General features: G+C 27.2%; 1 protein-coding gene across 1 annotated transcript; it reads left to right on the forward strand.

Moving 5' to 3' along the window:
- Nucleotides 1–23: 23 nt before the first annotated feature.
- On the forward strand, nucleotides 24–16,717 carry LOC132921238 (solute carrier family 53 member 1-like). The gene is made up of 10 exons (XM_060984147.1): nucleotides 24–263; nucleotides 390–543; nucleotides 7,102–7,364; nucleotides 8,826–9,093; nucleotides 9,792–10,162; nucleotides 10,624–10,771; nucleotides 11,305–11,511; nucleotides 12,017–12,186; nucleotides 13,630–13,763; nucleotides 16,283–16,717. Exons 1-10 carry the CDS (start codon nucleotides 195–197, stop codon nucleotides 16,569–16,571), a joined length of 2,073 nt encoding a protein of 690 aa, XP_060840130.1. The 5' UTR covers nucleotides 24–194; the 3' UTR covers nucleotides 16,572–16,717.
- Nucleotides 16,718–17,259: the final 542 nt, after the last annotated feature.

The raw sequence follows: 17,259 nt of genomic DNA on the forward strand, positions 1-17,259 counted from the left end.
CTTTCCTTAATTTTGATTTCCAATCATTTATCAACATTCCCATTCACGACAACTTATATCGATTGGAGTTTACGCGAGTCGCAAACGGCGGGCAATTCAATTGGCTTTGTAATCGTTCTGGAAACTTATAATTTTGAGTGTCCGGATCCGCGGGCACGCGATTACAGTCGGATCACGAGAGGTAAAGCAAAAAGATGAAATTCGCCGAGCATTTGGCCGCTCACATCACACCCGAGTGGAGAAAACAATACATCAGTTATGAAGTAGGTCAAAATGTTTTTAACAATACATACGAGAATATAATATGTTATGATGTACAACAGTATTACTTGTTTAAAATAATATTTTTTGTGATATTTTACGTATTTATAATCTGTTGCGTTTTGCAGGAGATGAAGGAAATGTTGTACGCTGCTATCGAACAGGTGCCAGCGCCCGAACAAGTGGACCCTGATTCGCTTTCACGATATTATGCCAAATTTGATGAAAAATTTTTCAGTTTTTGTGACAAAGAACTGGCTAAAATCAACACGTTCTATTCAGGTTTCGAACAGCATTTATGATTTCGTTTGACACCTTCCTCTGTGTGTGTTTACCCCAATAATAAAGTTGACTCGATTCCCATCACTTGAAACCTGCTGCTATATTCATCAATTCACATCATAATATTATATCACTTGTGCATGTTACGGTTGCATGTACATTAGAATAGTGTGTGAGGGTGTACCAATTAACACTCTTCCAACTACACAGTATAGTTTTGTGTTCATACAGTGTGCCATATGTACATTCATATTATATGTTTCACCTAATATTGTGAACTAGTACCGATTTACCATGCACAAGTTAGAATTTATTATTTTTCAATTTTAGAGTATAATATTTTTTATACAATCTCTATTAATTGAACTGGATTATTTATTATTTTTACCAAATAAATAATGACTATTCATTATTAAATTATATAATTTTACTAACTAATTATATAATAGTAAAATACATATACCTAGCACTTACGTATCTTTACAGTTAAATAACTTATATAAAAAATTAACCTAAAAGCATATTTCAGTATTTTAGTTACAATTATATCTATTCATAGTTCCTAGTTATAATTTTATAGTATGTTATTATGTTGAATTTATTAAGTTTCTAAAAGTAAATATTAAAATTTATAGATTTTTTGTTGTTGTATTTTTATATATTTATATTTAATATAATTATTCAATTGTTATTTTTATTAGTTATTCATGAATTTATTTTAGTATAATTAATCATTAAATTTTCACAAAAGTCTGATACACAAATATAGTATTTTTATTGAGTTTTAATTTAAATTTGTATTCATTATTTTATATTTAATTACTTATTTTAAATTACTTGTGCACCGTAAATTATTTTTAATATTTAATTCAACATATTAATAGCATACCCATTAAAACTTTTCATCTATCTCTAATTTACTCTTACCAAAAATCATATACCTAAATTACTCGCAAAATCTAATAACCTATAATAAATACATTAATTATTATTCATATTATGTATTGATTATCGATACAAAATGTAACACAAGAACAAGATAGAATATATCTGTTTAATATTATATTTTTAAATTGCATCAAAAACAGTAAAACAATGAAAGTTAATTTAAGTTCATGATAAATTAATAACTTACATATTGAAAGAAGCACTTAATTATCACATTCTTCAAAATTTTGTTATAGAATGTGTTTATATTTTTCAAATCCTTTTGTTATGATTAGTAATTTATTATCAACATTTAGTTTGAGAAACAACAATAATAACATCCCCTTATTTCTTAACTATCTACAGTGTTACACGTACATATTATGAAACGTAAGTAATAATTTGTTAAAAGTTCCTGAATTCTTACAGTTCATTATGCTCAAATTTTTATTATGCTGATTATTTATAAAAAAAAAAAAGTATGTTACTACTACTTACTATTTATAAATTAATGAATGCACATGTGATACAGCTATAGCTGAGAGTCAATGTTTACAATTTGTGTTTTAAAAATTTAATTTTTATTAACTAAAACAATAAATTGAACATCAAAAGTTTAAATTACACTTTTAAAGTATAATTTGGTAATTATGTAAAAATAACATTGGTATAATTTCCATCTTTTTGGTTTTTCACCTTGACTAGAATTGATTGACCTCATACTAATTTTAAAATTGAAGACTTAATACTAATTATAAGATATATCCACAGTAATTAGCATCCAGTTATATTTATATTAGTTATAGAGAACTCATACCCATTTTATTTGAAACATTCTAATAGAATGTAGAAGGATTTATGTTGAAATATTTAAATAGGAAGGTAGGTAAGTAATAATTTCTGTATATTAGTACCCACCTACCTACCACATAAAATAATATTAACGATATGATAAGTATTATTAGAATGTACCAAATAGGTATTAAAACTTAAAACAGTTTTATTCTATTGCGTTTTGTTGTTTTAGGCACCTAACTAATAACTATACATTATATCTATATACTTATACGAGTAAATGATTAATGATTTCACTGATCAGATTTTTAGTGTCTTATCAAATATTTTTAGATTCTGAGTGATAATAACGTATTAATTTTAAACTAATTTTGATCTCTTTATATATAATAGGTACCTAGGCATTTAATTATATTCGAGCTAATATACTCATCAATTGTCCATAAAAATTAATCAATATCGAAAATACATAAGTACAATTTTTATAGACATAAAAAATGTAAATATATTTTTTTGTAAGAGAAATTACAATCTTTACAAAATGATATAATAATAAGCATATATAAAGAGAATAGAAAAAAAAATTACAAGATTACTAAACTTGTTTAAGAAGTTACTCAGTAGTAACACTTGGGAGTATATAATATTTTAAAAAATTAATTCAGCAGTTTTATTTTTAATAAAAAATAAATTAACTATTAAGTAGTAGGTGCCTAGGAGTATAAATTAATTATTATATATCCAGGGTATCTAAAAAAATAGATGAGGCTGATTCACGTCTTTGCAGCTCAGAATAATTTATTATTGAATTAGAATTTAACACAACCATTACAGGCTAAATTAATTTACCTATTCAATGGTCTCAATGACGAGGTTTTAACCAACTAGATATACATAAAAGCGATTTCTCCGATTTTTAAACAAATAGTAATTTATAATTTAAGGCAAATGGTTGTAAGTTACTTACAAGTTAAAGGTATACAAAATATTAAAAGTTAAATAACTAAGTAAGTAGGTAACTACTAAACATACTGGCACTTTATTAATATAAAAATTACCTACAACACGTAGCCCTAAACGTTTGTAAGTACATTATCTAATTAATCAATAGCAAAAAAATGTATGCCACTAACAATAATATGTCGTTAGCCAATACGGAATTTGTTTATATATGTTTGTAAATATTCACATAAGTTAGGTACTTAAGTCTTAAAGATACAGCAGTAGGTAATTATATATGTATTATAGTATAGAATTGTGGATATGAAAATACATTGTTAATAAGAGGTACCTACATTGGCTACATTATTTGTAGTTTAATCGTTATAATTAAATATTAAAATACGCATCAATGCATTATTATTGATGATTATAGTAGAATTGTTCAATAACGGATGATGAAAATTCAATGTATCATAGAAATTGTCTTTGTCAAACATGAATTAAACTTAATCAGTTCTTTTTCCATCAAATTTAATTGTTTGATTATTATATATTGAAACATATATATATTTTATCTAATAGTACCTATAATAACTAATGACTTTTATGTTACATTGTTACGTAATACGTTTACAAATAAATGAGTGTAATTATGATCTACATAATATTCTTATGATAGGTAGGTATTTGACCTGGGAAATAAAAAAGCCAAACAAAATATCAAAAGGGACGCAGAAGTTTTATGGTAGGTACCTACTTAATTTGCGATTTGTGTCCTAGTTGATTTAAATGTGATTAATAAAAGTGGCGGGATAAAATACCTATTTTTAAATTAATTAATATATTAACAAGTACTGCATACTACATAGGTTATAGTTTATAAGATAGGTATATGGTATATAATATGTATATTGTAGGTATATAATCTTGTGGAATTAGGTACATATATATAGTAGGTATAAGCAGGTAGGTAATTTTAACGAAGTATGTTTGCCACGAATATTTTCAATAGGTTATTAAAAATTATAATACAATTTTCATATTTAATATAGCAGTATAGCACCACTTGAGATATAGATCTACTATAAAGTCTTTACAAGACACTATAATATTAATTTTCAAAAGCCTTATTAACATGGATAGTATAAATTAAAAATAATTTTTATTCTTGTTAAAGACAATTCATTAGTATTAGTTGTAAATAATATTATATAATGGTGTATTGATGTGTCTATTACTAAATAAGTATGAAATAAATAGTTGCCCTCCTTTCGAATAATAATAATATAAAATATACAATCCATACAAAATTATTATTATAATTAATTGTTGTTTAGATAGGTAGGTATATTTTAACGAGCGGATTTCAATCTTAATAATTGTTATTTATGATTATTATTATATTATGTGCGTTCAATTTAATAAAATATGTACACAGAGGTCTTTATACAATAAACATATTATAACGTGTCGTGTATGAGAGTATATTTCATAATAGGAACTAATAAAATAGGTAATCATATTACGGCGTGGAGTTTTAAACAAATCGTCTAAAAATGGAAATGAAAATATTATTTTGTTCTGTTACCTAGTTGTTTATTTGAAAAACAACTATACCCAGATAGAACATAGAACAAACGTTTTTTTAACGTAAATGGATATAGCCAAATTAAGAATATAAAAATTGATATAAATATGTAATAAGTATGTATGTGATTCTCCAAATCTCCATACAAAATATATTTTACAAATATATATTTAAATACTTACCCGAACTCCGAAGTATTGTGCAACATATAATATGGGTAATGATAATATGTTAAATACCATTTCAACATCTAAAATTACCCTTTAAAGTTTGATCTTTGATGTATATATACATATATGCACCTATATAATTATTCACGAGGAATGATTTTAATGCCAGCTTTTGCTATGCAACTGGCAAGAATTAATTTAATGTTGTTTTTTTCTTGAGACCGATTTTTGGCAAACAAACTTATTCGGTCGCACTCAAGTATAACATAAATAATAAATATATATAAATAATATAATATAAAATATATAATAATATTTAAATTAAAAAGAACCACTATATTAATGAAAATACCATAATAAATTTGATGACCGAAATAATATATTATGTTATAATAACATAATAATAATATGGAGAAAACACAAATCGTTGCCAATACATTTCAACGTACCAGCTACCTATTCATATATTATGGTTATCTACAGAACATGCCTTCTTGCCAAGATTTTCCAGTAATTTTTTTTTATTACTAAAATAGGAATAAAGATCACAAAAATCTATTTTAATTCCATTTATTCGAAATCAACATAAAGCGCATATACGTACTTACAGCAGAAATTATACTATATAATACACATAAAATAATAACTAAGCGTAGAACAACAGTAATATGTATACAAAACAAATTGTTTTAACTACGTTCTATTAATCTATAATGCATCAATATAACATGCTATACTGCTATAGCAATATAATATGTGATTTATTATAAATTAATAATAATTGGTATAAGCACTATTTTTTTTATTTTTCGAGAGGGGGGTCACTATAAATTGCCCACAAATATACATTCTATTTTTTGGATTATGTTCAAAATTCAAAAGCCTATATTCAGAACTGGGTTCATCTTCGTGAATAGCTATCATTAATTAGTTACAAACACTGTATTTTTAGAAATAATATAATAACTACAATAACAGATTGAGTGACAAAATGCTAGATATAGTAGGTACCAGTAGTTAGATAAAACATTAAAATTATTTAAGAATTATTTATAAAATATTTTTTAGAGCTTATTTTTTATCTAAACTAATTAATTTTGTTAGATTTTTGATAATATTTGTTTTTGTATTTATTGAGTAATTGTACTTCTACATTTGATATAATAAACAAAATAACATTTTAAACGTTGCGATTTGATAGCGATCTGGTTCCATTTAGAAATCATACATACATTTCTTTTAAAATAATAATATTATATTATATAGCAATGACATCAGTAGTGTTTGACCGGATAACGTGTAAAACCAGGGAAATCGCTCAACTGTATGCTTTTATAATAGTTGATGTACATATGAGTAGGTTATTGCGTATGATTAAATTTGATTTGATTATAAATTATTTTATATTATGACGAAAAAACAATTCTGTGCTGAGAATGTCGAAGATGGTCTATCTAGGTATACAAACGTCAACATTTGAAATTCAAACTCTCAAGTAATACCGGCAAATTTGACTAAACATAATTTTTTTTATTTTTTAACTTGTATGGAAAATTTTATATTGGCTTCTCAAACCTTATAGCCATTAAGTATAAAAATTAAAAGTTAAATGAATTCCCAACTACAAAATAGCTTGTAAATTTTTGTAATTTTATGGAACTTCATCAAAATGTAATAATTTTTTTATTTATTATTTTGAACTGTACTAAGATATTTCTACTTTTACTAAAATCAATTTTTTATTATAATTTTCCCTCTTAGTTGAAAATTTTAGAATTTTTATCCACTGTAAAAAATGTCTTTATACACAAAACATATTGAGAGACCAATACATTCATCGCTCTACTCAGAATCTAAAGTTATAAGTACTAAAATAGTTTTTTGACTAGAAATTTCGAAATTTATCTAAACTTGATTTAATTACAATATATATTATTTACATGGTGATTGGTGGTGCTGTATCAATTATAATATATTGAATTAGTTTAGAGGCGGTTAAATACAACAAATTGATAAATCAAACTTTTCGTTAAATAAATTATGCACACGATCTTTGTCGCCATTCTACCTTATAGGTATTATTATATTACTATCTTCTATAGTCTATAGCATAGTTTCGTATTTGCAATGTTGTAGAAAAATTGGCAGAAGCAACCAGAAAATTTGCCAACCTCCAGAGTGACCTGAGAGAGGCTCAAGATGACAAAATCAAACCTAAAGACGCTAGCGGTAATTTGAAGCCGGTAAAACGAAAAATTCTTCGAAAAAACACCACGACGCGTAAGACTCAAGAACTGAAGTTAGCTTTCAGTGAATTCTATCTGAGTTTGATTCTACTGCAGAACTACCAAAATTTAAATTACACCGGCTTCCGGAAGATTATGAAAAAACACGACAAGGTACATGCAGACCAATGTAAATTATTTTTTATGACTGTATATTTACACCAATCGACGTTATGATTATGTATTTTGTTTTACATAATATTATACTAATTAGAGATTTTTACCTACTTGGATTACCAACTTATGCCAGTATCAATCAATTTCAATCCCCGCAAGCGTATTCTTCTCGTAGTAAACATAATAATTCTGTTTGAATCAGATTTGACTTTGTACGTGTAACGTGGCGACTGCGGACACGACGATTAATATAAATTATCAACTAATAATAAATATACAGTTTAATTTTTTTTGCGTCTTTAAAATGTTATCGTTTTTGAAAAACTAGCTATTACTAAACTACTAAACATTATTCTCGTACACACTTATGAACTCTTGTCCTATACAGTTGTACACTATTATTATTTAAACCAGCTATTTGTTCAATCATTGCTGTAAAATTAAACGGGCTGTTTTCACTTAAACTGTATTATAATAATAATATATTATTACAGCGACCAACTATATGATATGCACTATGTTATTATTATATTATGTGAACAAATGGTGGTTTGTGTAATAATATTATAGAGAAAAACTTAAAATGTATAATTTATATACTATGTAAATGGTTACATGAAAAATCAAAATGCATTTTTGATCTCTCTTAGACTTTTGAAAAATAATATTTTAATTTTAATTGAATATTTAAGTAACCCCACGTAGCTACAAAAATATTATTAAAGTATTGTATTGTAATTATATAACAAATAAATGAAGCGTGATGTTTTTACAGCACGAATAACTTATTTTTCGAGTAAATATTATACCTTTGATAATATATAGTAGGCATACCTAATTTATATTAGATTTTTTATTTTTCATGACACAAAGTCGATAAACCTTCTTATTCTTATAAGTATATTATGCGTAGTTTAGATAACCTATTGTTGGCCTATTACACTCGCGTTACAGCACATACAAACGCGATCTGGTCTTTGGAATTGTTTTATTTTTTTAAATTTTAAAGTCCGCTGTTACATTAGCTGTTAAAATGAATATAGTACCTATATCAAAGAAATATATTATGTTTTCATACCTAGACAGTTGAAAAGAAAATTTTATTTCCCTTACAATATAAATAAAAGTAATAAATAATAAACAAAATTAATTAAAATATGCATTAGTATTATTATTTTGCATTTCGCGCATAATATGCATGTATAATTTAAGTAGATTTAGGTACCTATATAATAAACTAAATAATAATTAATAATTTATACATTTTATGTCTTAAAAATATTTCAAAAGAATTAATAACCAATTGTATGACATAATTACTTCTATAAAACCAATTTAAGATTTAATTATATATCAAATTTTATTTTATTAACATGTACAACTGTGAAAGTATGAAATGTTTTCAGTATTTTAACGTCAAAAATTATATTATACCTATTTGTGTGTCGTTCGTTTAAGTTACTGGGTTCGGAAGGCGGTTCCGGAGGTCGGTGGAGATCGGAAGTAGTGGAAAACGCCCATTTCTACTGCAACAAAGACATCGACCGGTTGATAAGCGAAACCGAGGCTACCGTAACACAGGGTCTGGAAGGAGGAGACCGACAAAGGGCCATGAAGAGACTGCGAGTGCCACCACTCGGCGAACAGCAATCACCTTGGATCACGTTCAAGGTCGGCCTATTTTCCGGCGCTTTTGTCGTCATGCTGCTCGCGGTTGTCATCACCGGTGAGTGAATTAAAGAAATGTAGCATCTACCTACAAGCTTATACACACAAAATACCGTGAAAATGTATAATATTATGTAGGGTATTCTCTCTATATATTTACTATACATTTATAAAGTATTCGTGTTAAACTATTAAATAAAAATATTTATTATGAATCAATGTGGTGAAATATCTCGATAATAAATGTGCAATTAAGTCTTTTAGTCTGTTGACAATATCATTATTTATTATTTATAATAATACAATTTACAGTGCCATAGCTGAGGGGGGGGGCTTCTGGGCTTAAGCTCACTCCCCTCCCCACGAAATGTCTGACGACATTAATTTGATTGATTTTATTACCGTTTGTGGTGATAAAGCAACGCCGAACTTATCACACTTAATTGATCTTGATTTGATAATATGTATAATTATATGAATTATCTTGTCAGAAATACAGTGCAAACTTAATTTGCTGTCATAATTGGCCATCAAAAATTAACCCCCCCACCCCGAAAAAAATTTCTGGCTTCGGCACTAACAACTTGTATCACAACTAGAATTGTAAATTGTATATACATTAACCGAAATCCACTTGGGTAGGAAAATTCATAACTTGCACTTGTGTCCAATCTAGTATAAGTCCCTTATACTAAAGGTATCTGATTGGCCCAGTTAGAAAACAATTTCTAGTCACCATTTATCGTTGATTCGTAGGCATCGCTCATAGTAACGAGAACACGGACTGGCGGGTCATGGTCAGACTCTACCGGGGCCCGCTGCTGCTGGTCATATTCCTATTTCTGATGGGCATAAACGTTTACTGCTGGCGTTCGTCGGGCGTCAACCACGTGCTCATCTTCGAGTTAGACCCAAGAAATCATCTTACCGAGCAGCACATTATGGAGTTAGCTACCGTCTTCGGTCTGGTGTGGGCCGGCTCGGCGCTGATATTCCTGTATAGCGAGGCGCTACACATACCACCGTACATAAATCCGCTGATCCTGGCTGTGCTCATGATTGCGTTCCTGTTCAATCCCACCAAGACATTACGGCATGATGCCCGTTTCTGGGTGCTGCGTGTGGCGGTAAGCTATACTCTGTAGTTTTATATGTATTATACATAATAGGTTGGTCTTTTTTTGTTTATGCTTTTTTATCGTTTCCACTCTAAAAAAAAAAAAAAATGGTTTAATTATACTAAAGAAAGGTACGAAAAAAAATTCAAACCATTTGATTATTTGTACTGATTTTGTGTTGTAAATGCTCTGGAATTTTCAAAAACAACATTTTTGGAAATCATTATATTTTTTAAATAATCATTATAGTTTAAGAAAAAAAATTTCACCATACTATGATAATACCATAGTTTAACAAATAGGTACTAATTCTTTTATAAATATTAGAGCTTTTTAAAATAATTGGACTTTGGTTGTCAAAAAATTACAATATTAAAAATTTTATACTTATCACTTCGACCAACAATAACTGGGTTTTAAAAATAACCATATGAAAAATAAATACATGCTCGTGTTTTATTACGACGTAGGTACGCATACTGTTCGCTCCGTTCTTCTACGTGGGTTTCGCGGACTTTTGGCTGGCCGATCAATTGACTAGCTTGGTGCCTGCGTTGCTAGACTTTCAGTACCTCGTGTGTTTCTATTTGACCAACGACAAATGGATGTCAAATAAAAGTAACGGACTTTGCTCACGAATATTACATATTTATATTAGTATAATTAAAATTCGTTACTAAAAAATAAAAACATATTCCTATTATAATAATATTTGTATAACTTATAGTATTATGTAGACTGTATAGTGTATAAAGTAGTTTCCGGTAAACATGTCCAAATTAATATACTAATTATTAGTATTTTATTATTATTATTTATTCTATTATTAGTAACTAATAGAATAATTTACTTCGAAATAGATAATAATATGTTTAGAGTGAATGCTTAGTAATATGGTAATGACGAAAGATCAGTTACAAACATTTTCATTGAAATTTTGTCTATTTTAAGAAATTATAAATAATCAAGAAATACCTATAGACATTTTATGTACCTAAATATATATTTTTTTTTTTACAGTTTGTTGATTTGCGCGTTGTAATTTATGTTTAGACATATTTACAAAAATTCATAGATTACCTATTATACATCATATAGGAAGCAATTCGAAACTTAACACACCTTTATCTCGTGTCTTATATTATATACAGCAATCGATATAGACGGCAGCAAGTGCGTGGAACGTGTGTGGCTATTGCGGCCATTCGTCGCGTGTCTTCCTGCATGGTTTCGATTCATGCAGTGCCTGAGACGGTATCGGGATTCACGGGAAGCGTTTCCTCACCTGGCAAACGCTGCCAAGTACGCAACTACCTTCTTCGTGATAACATTCTCATTTTTAAACCTCCAATACGCAAGTAAGATGTATTCCTTAACGTAGACGTTACGTCGATGACAGATAATAATAATATTATGTACTTTTTAATATAGTACATTGTGAAATTTTAAAGATAAAAATTAAAAACTCAATTTTTTGCCATAATTGCAAAACTTAGAAATAGGTTGCCTTTTAAAAGCCAACAATTATTAGTATATTTGGCAATATAAGATGAATTTACATTTTTCTCCGAAAGAATTTCAAAACGATTTAATACCTTTTGAAAAAATAATTAGTACTGTTCATTTTTAAAATAATAATCGTATATGTTATGTTCTGAGAAGAAGCTCAAAAACGTTAGCATAGTGGTTTTTTAAAATCGTATTTAAGAAAAAAACATTTTATTTAATCTGTTCGTTACAAGTGCTTATAAGACGTATTATTCCCTCTACAATGTATTGTAATATGTTTAATATATAATAATTTTATTATTGGTTAAACATGTAATTAACAGTTGTTAATTTTTTTTTATTCATATATTATAGAGAATAACCCCAAAGAAGACTCAAGTGTTTTCTTCTACCTGTGGATATCAGCATCCATATTTAGTTCCCTATATTCTTATATTTGGGATATCAAAATGGATTGGGGACTTTTTGATCGGAACGCCGGTGAGAATAGATTCCTCCGTGAAGAAATCGTATACTCGTCAACGGTAAGTAATACTTAACAAGTGTCAATTTTATAATGTTCACAGTTAACGGATTTAAAGTTATGTTTGTGAAAATACGAGTTTCAGTAGGTCTGTATTTTTGATAATGCTTTTTTTTTTGTGTTGTACTAAATAATTTGTATCATATGATCGTATGTAAACTATATATCGTATAGTTTTGGTATTATAAAAAAGTTACGAGTCAGTCAGTATTCACAGTAAATTTTTATTTAATTACATTTACATGAATTTTTGGTGACACATGTAACATTATCAAAAAAAATACCTTATTTCTAATTTATATTAATTATTATAATAATAATATAATCTATAAACAAAGGTAACCATTTCTATAAACAAAAAAATAATTTGTTTTCGTGAACCAAAACCTAATGTATGTGTGAGTCACCACATAACAGCATATTATAAGGGTTGAAAAATCTAAAAACACCACTGGATTTTTAAGGAATTTATTGATATAACTTTTATTGAAGTAGGTCAAATAGTTTTTGAGATTAGCCGAGAAAATGCGCATATTTATATTTAAAAATCAAAAAATAACGGAAATATTTATTGCTGTAAGACCAATAAAATATGTTCAACTAAACAATTATAAACGAAACTCTAGCCTTAGAATCTAGAATAAATACGATGGCAGGTATTTAAATTATGTACATTTTTGCAAATGGATATCGTCATTATACCTACTTGTTTAATTGCACTGAAGTTTTTCCACAAAATACGCCATATATTTGTATATTAAAATTAATTAATGTATTAATGCGTGTTTCTCAGTGTTAGTAAACATATAGTGTAATACCCATACCTACACTGTTTGTATTAATGAGTACTTTTGCCTTTTGGTTGTACAAGATAGAACATTATTAACCGATAATGAACATAATTTTAAATAAATAATGGTTTTACGTAATTGTTGAAAATTCCAATTTATTTAAGTCAATAAATACAACACTGTACGACAATTCCAATAAAACTAAGTTCTAAACAAAATGTGTATCTATATCTATTATACATAGACTAATGACTTAGTGGTACGTACCATATATAAAGGATTCTCGATGGAGAGGGTCAGAGCAATATCATAATGAGCTAAGAAAAGTATATTATAGTTCATTACAATTTTTTTTTAGTGACTAAAAATTATATAATATCATTATGAGGTTTATTTTTGATAACGGTTTTAATCAAAGGGCTGTGGATATTTTATACTGCCAAATACTCTTTCCCGTTTCAATGTCCCCTATAAATTGATTTGTAACGTAACATTCATATTTTTGTTTGTAATCGATCAATATTTGTATGCAAATTAGATAACAATGTAATTACTATTATGTCAAGATCTCGGTCACGTTTAACGAAAGTCTTATCGTTAAACGAGTATTTACATTTTATAGCGGCCTAATATGTATTATATTTTATTTTCAGGCATTTTACTACATCGCGATAGTCGAAGATTTTGTCTTACGTTTCGGTTGGGCGCTGTCAATGTCTCTAACCGAAATGGGCTATGTTCATGGTGACTTAATGGTATCCATTTTGTCGCCTCTTGAAGTAATGAGGTTAGTTTATCGTGTTGTGACATGTATAAGTTGTATAAAATAAGTATTTTAACTGTTTCAAATGTTGTTTACAGTTGAATATTATTGTAATTATAATTAACTGACGTATTCCGAAACAGTTTAAAGACCATTACAATTTCTTTTAACGGTAAAACCGATTTTGTGAATACATACACATATCTCAAGTTCCGTAGTAATCTATTAACTTAAAACGTGATTAATTAATGAAGTGCCTCATGATTGATATAATTATATATAACTCATCTACTTATAGACTATAGGATATTAAGAGTATTTAATGGCAATTGAAATTATTTTGAAATTATTAGATGTTATTTGAGTTTCTTATTTATTACGTTGAAGTCCGATGTACCGCACAAAATTATATTAGAGTAATTTTTTTTTAAATAAACAACACGTATCTGCGAATATTAACTGTTGAGATATCATTCATATTATTTTAAATCAATAGAATCATTCAATCGAAATATTAAAATGTATTTATTATAAATTTCCAAGGTAAAATGTATTGTACTCGTACTTTTTCATTAATTTCTGTTTAAAACACTTAATATTAATAATTAATGAAATTATACAATATATCATACAAGTGTTTTGGCCTTGAATACGTGCATTGTGTATTTTTGCTTATAATGAATAATTGCCTTTTAAAGTCCAAAATCAAAAGATAAGTATTTAGTTTCACTTTATGTTCCGAAATAATTGATATTTTTATTATATATCATTATTACTATATTTACTATCTTGCATTGAAATAAATATAAGAGTAGGCACTTACTACTGAGATTACAAGGTAAAAAAAAAAGTTAATTAATAAATAAAGATAATTAAATACAATAAAAATAGGGAGAATTTATTTTTAGGATCTCAAATCATAGACAGATATTATATTATATATTATATTACAAAACTTGTATTCATTTAATTATATCTAATATTGTTATTTATAATATTTATAATATATTATTGGTTAAATACTTGAATGTATACTCTATAAGTTTATAATATGGCTGAAAAGAAGAAAGCCATCATTAACACGGACAATTATTTTAGCCAGTAAAAAATTAATCGTTCAATAAATTATAATTTAATTTAATCCGTGAAATTAATTGAGTACATACAAATATCCCATATTGTTTAAATATTTTACAGTAGATTTTAATATTGTTAGAGTACTATTTTGAGCAGTATATATTACATAATAAATACTAAGTAGGATTAAAAGACAAAATGCTTACTCGTTTCATTTAAAATATTTATTTTAACAAAAAAAATATTATTAAAGTAGCTTATTATTTCTTAGCACGCTGCAGTTAATATAATATCAATGCGTATGTATTTATTTAATATTCACAGATAAATGCTTAAAATGTTTAAAACATAATTATATAGTATTTATTGTACATTTGATTGCTTAAATTAAATAAATGTATGTATTTTTTGATTTGTCGATACGTGAAACCTCTTTTAGGTAGGTAGGTAATATGAAATTTAATTATATATGTTTAATTTGTTTACAAATAGGTAAACTACTAGTACCAGTAGTAGCTATCTACCTACCTACACGTCAAGAAATAAAATTTACCATTTATTTCATATACATATTTTTTTGCATTTTTATGTGTCTCTAGAGCAATTAAAAGTATAAATTATGATGAATCTGTAAAAATTAAATTACTAGGTAATAATATATTTCCTACTCATTATTTTTAAGCATTTGTATAGTCATCGTGGTTATAATAAATTACATGTATTTTTATTTTTCAACTGCTTTATCCGACACTATGATTTTAACATATTATAGGAAACTGTTAGAGTTTTATTTTTTATTTAACAATATGCCTATACTTGCTCATTTATTAATTGTATTTCATTACTTTATTAAAAATGTTGTGGTTATACATCGATCGTTGTAATCATGCTATACCTAATTGTGTATGTATAGTACCTACATTATAACAATAATTTTCCAAAACAAAATCACGTCGTAGTTAAAGAATTGACGTTTAAAAAAACATCGATTAGACGCGTGTTACTGCAAAAATTAGCAATACCGATAAAAATAATTAAAAAAAAACCACAATACAATATATAATTGGTATTTAGGTACTATACCCACGCATAATATTGCACAATGGATTGTTTATATGAAAAATATAAACAATAAAATCTCCTCTAACGGAAAATTGCAAATAGCAGACGTTCTTCAGAAAATAAAATACAAACTTTTTACAAGATAAATCATCTGAATAGTGGATACAATTCCGAATATTGTATATAATTTTAATAATTCGAAAGTATCTCACTAGAGATTTCACTATAATATAATATTGTAAAATATCATGTCTTTTCACTAAATACCTATATCTACTAAATGATAATAAACATTTATCGTATGCATATTATGAATTAATGAATTATCACTTGCTACCTATTATTATAGATACCTATATAATACATTATATATTTATATTTCTCTATGTTATATGCACTCACAGAAGATTCGTCTGGAATTTTTTCCGACTAGAAAACGAACACCTGAACAACTGCGGCCGGTTCCGGGCCGTTAGGGATATTTCGGTAGCACCCATCGACAGCTCCGATCAAACTCACATATTGCGGCTAATGGACGAACCGCTGACACCACACGATCTGAACAGAAACCGGAGAAACAAGATGACCGGTGGTGGTGGTATCGGCAAAAAGATACCGAACCTCACGTTCCAGCCCAGTCGGTCGGTTGACGAACAGGCTTCACTCATCTTGGCTAGCTTGGGCACACGCTGAACTGCCCGAACCAACGATACGACTTAGCGCCACCCTCCCAGAAACAACATTTTAGAAAAAAAACATAGGTCGTGTACTCTGTATTAATTATGACGTTCTATTATTATCGATCCAAATGATCTATAAAGAACAGATTTATCGAAGTGCCAGAGTAGATTCCTTATAATATAAGTCGTTTATATAAAAAAATGTCATCTGGTGCCGCTCCCCTCGTACTGAGTATAACTCTAAGTGTCAATTTTTATTTTTATTTTCTACGCACCATAATGTATTATTAACTTCATTTCGATGTATTCCTAGCACTATTCATATTATTAAATTTTAAGCAACGGATATTCCGTGAAAATAAGATTAATCTCAGTATCACCCTCCCTTGTTGTAATTAAGTAGGGTTTCCTTTTTTTTACCCACCTATTTTATTATTATATTTCATCATAGAGTTAACGATTTTTTATTACTATACAATTTTAAGATGCCAATAATGTAACACGGATCAAAAAAGAAAAAAATCTAATTATCATATGATAAATCAAACGTTTAATTGTAATTTAATTATTAACTATGTTCTCGTATATTCGTATATTTAAAAGACGTATTCGTATCTTAAATTATTAAAAGTATTACACTATTGAAAAATTAAGTATAAAATAACATTGAATTGAATTTTTTTCATTAAAATATATAAATT

The sequence above is a fragment of the Rhopalosiphum padi genome, chromosome 1 (genome assembly GCF_020882245.1).
Source record: "Rhopalosiphum padi isolate XX-2018 chromosome 1, ASM2088224v1, whole genome shotgun sequence".
In the NCBI taxonomy this organism is placed as follows: Eukaryota; Metazoa; Arthropoda; class Insecta; order Hemiptera; family Aphididae; genus Rhopalosiphum; species Rhopalosiphum padi.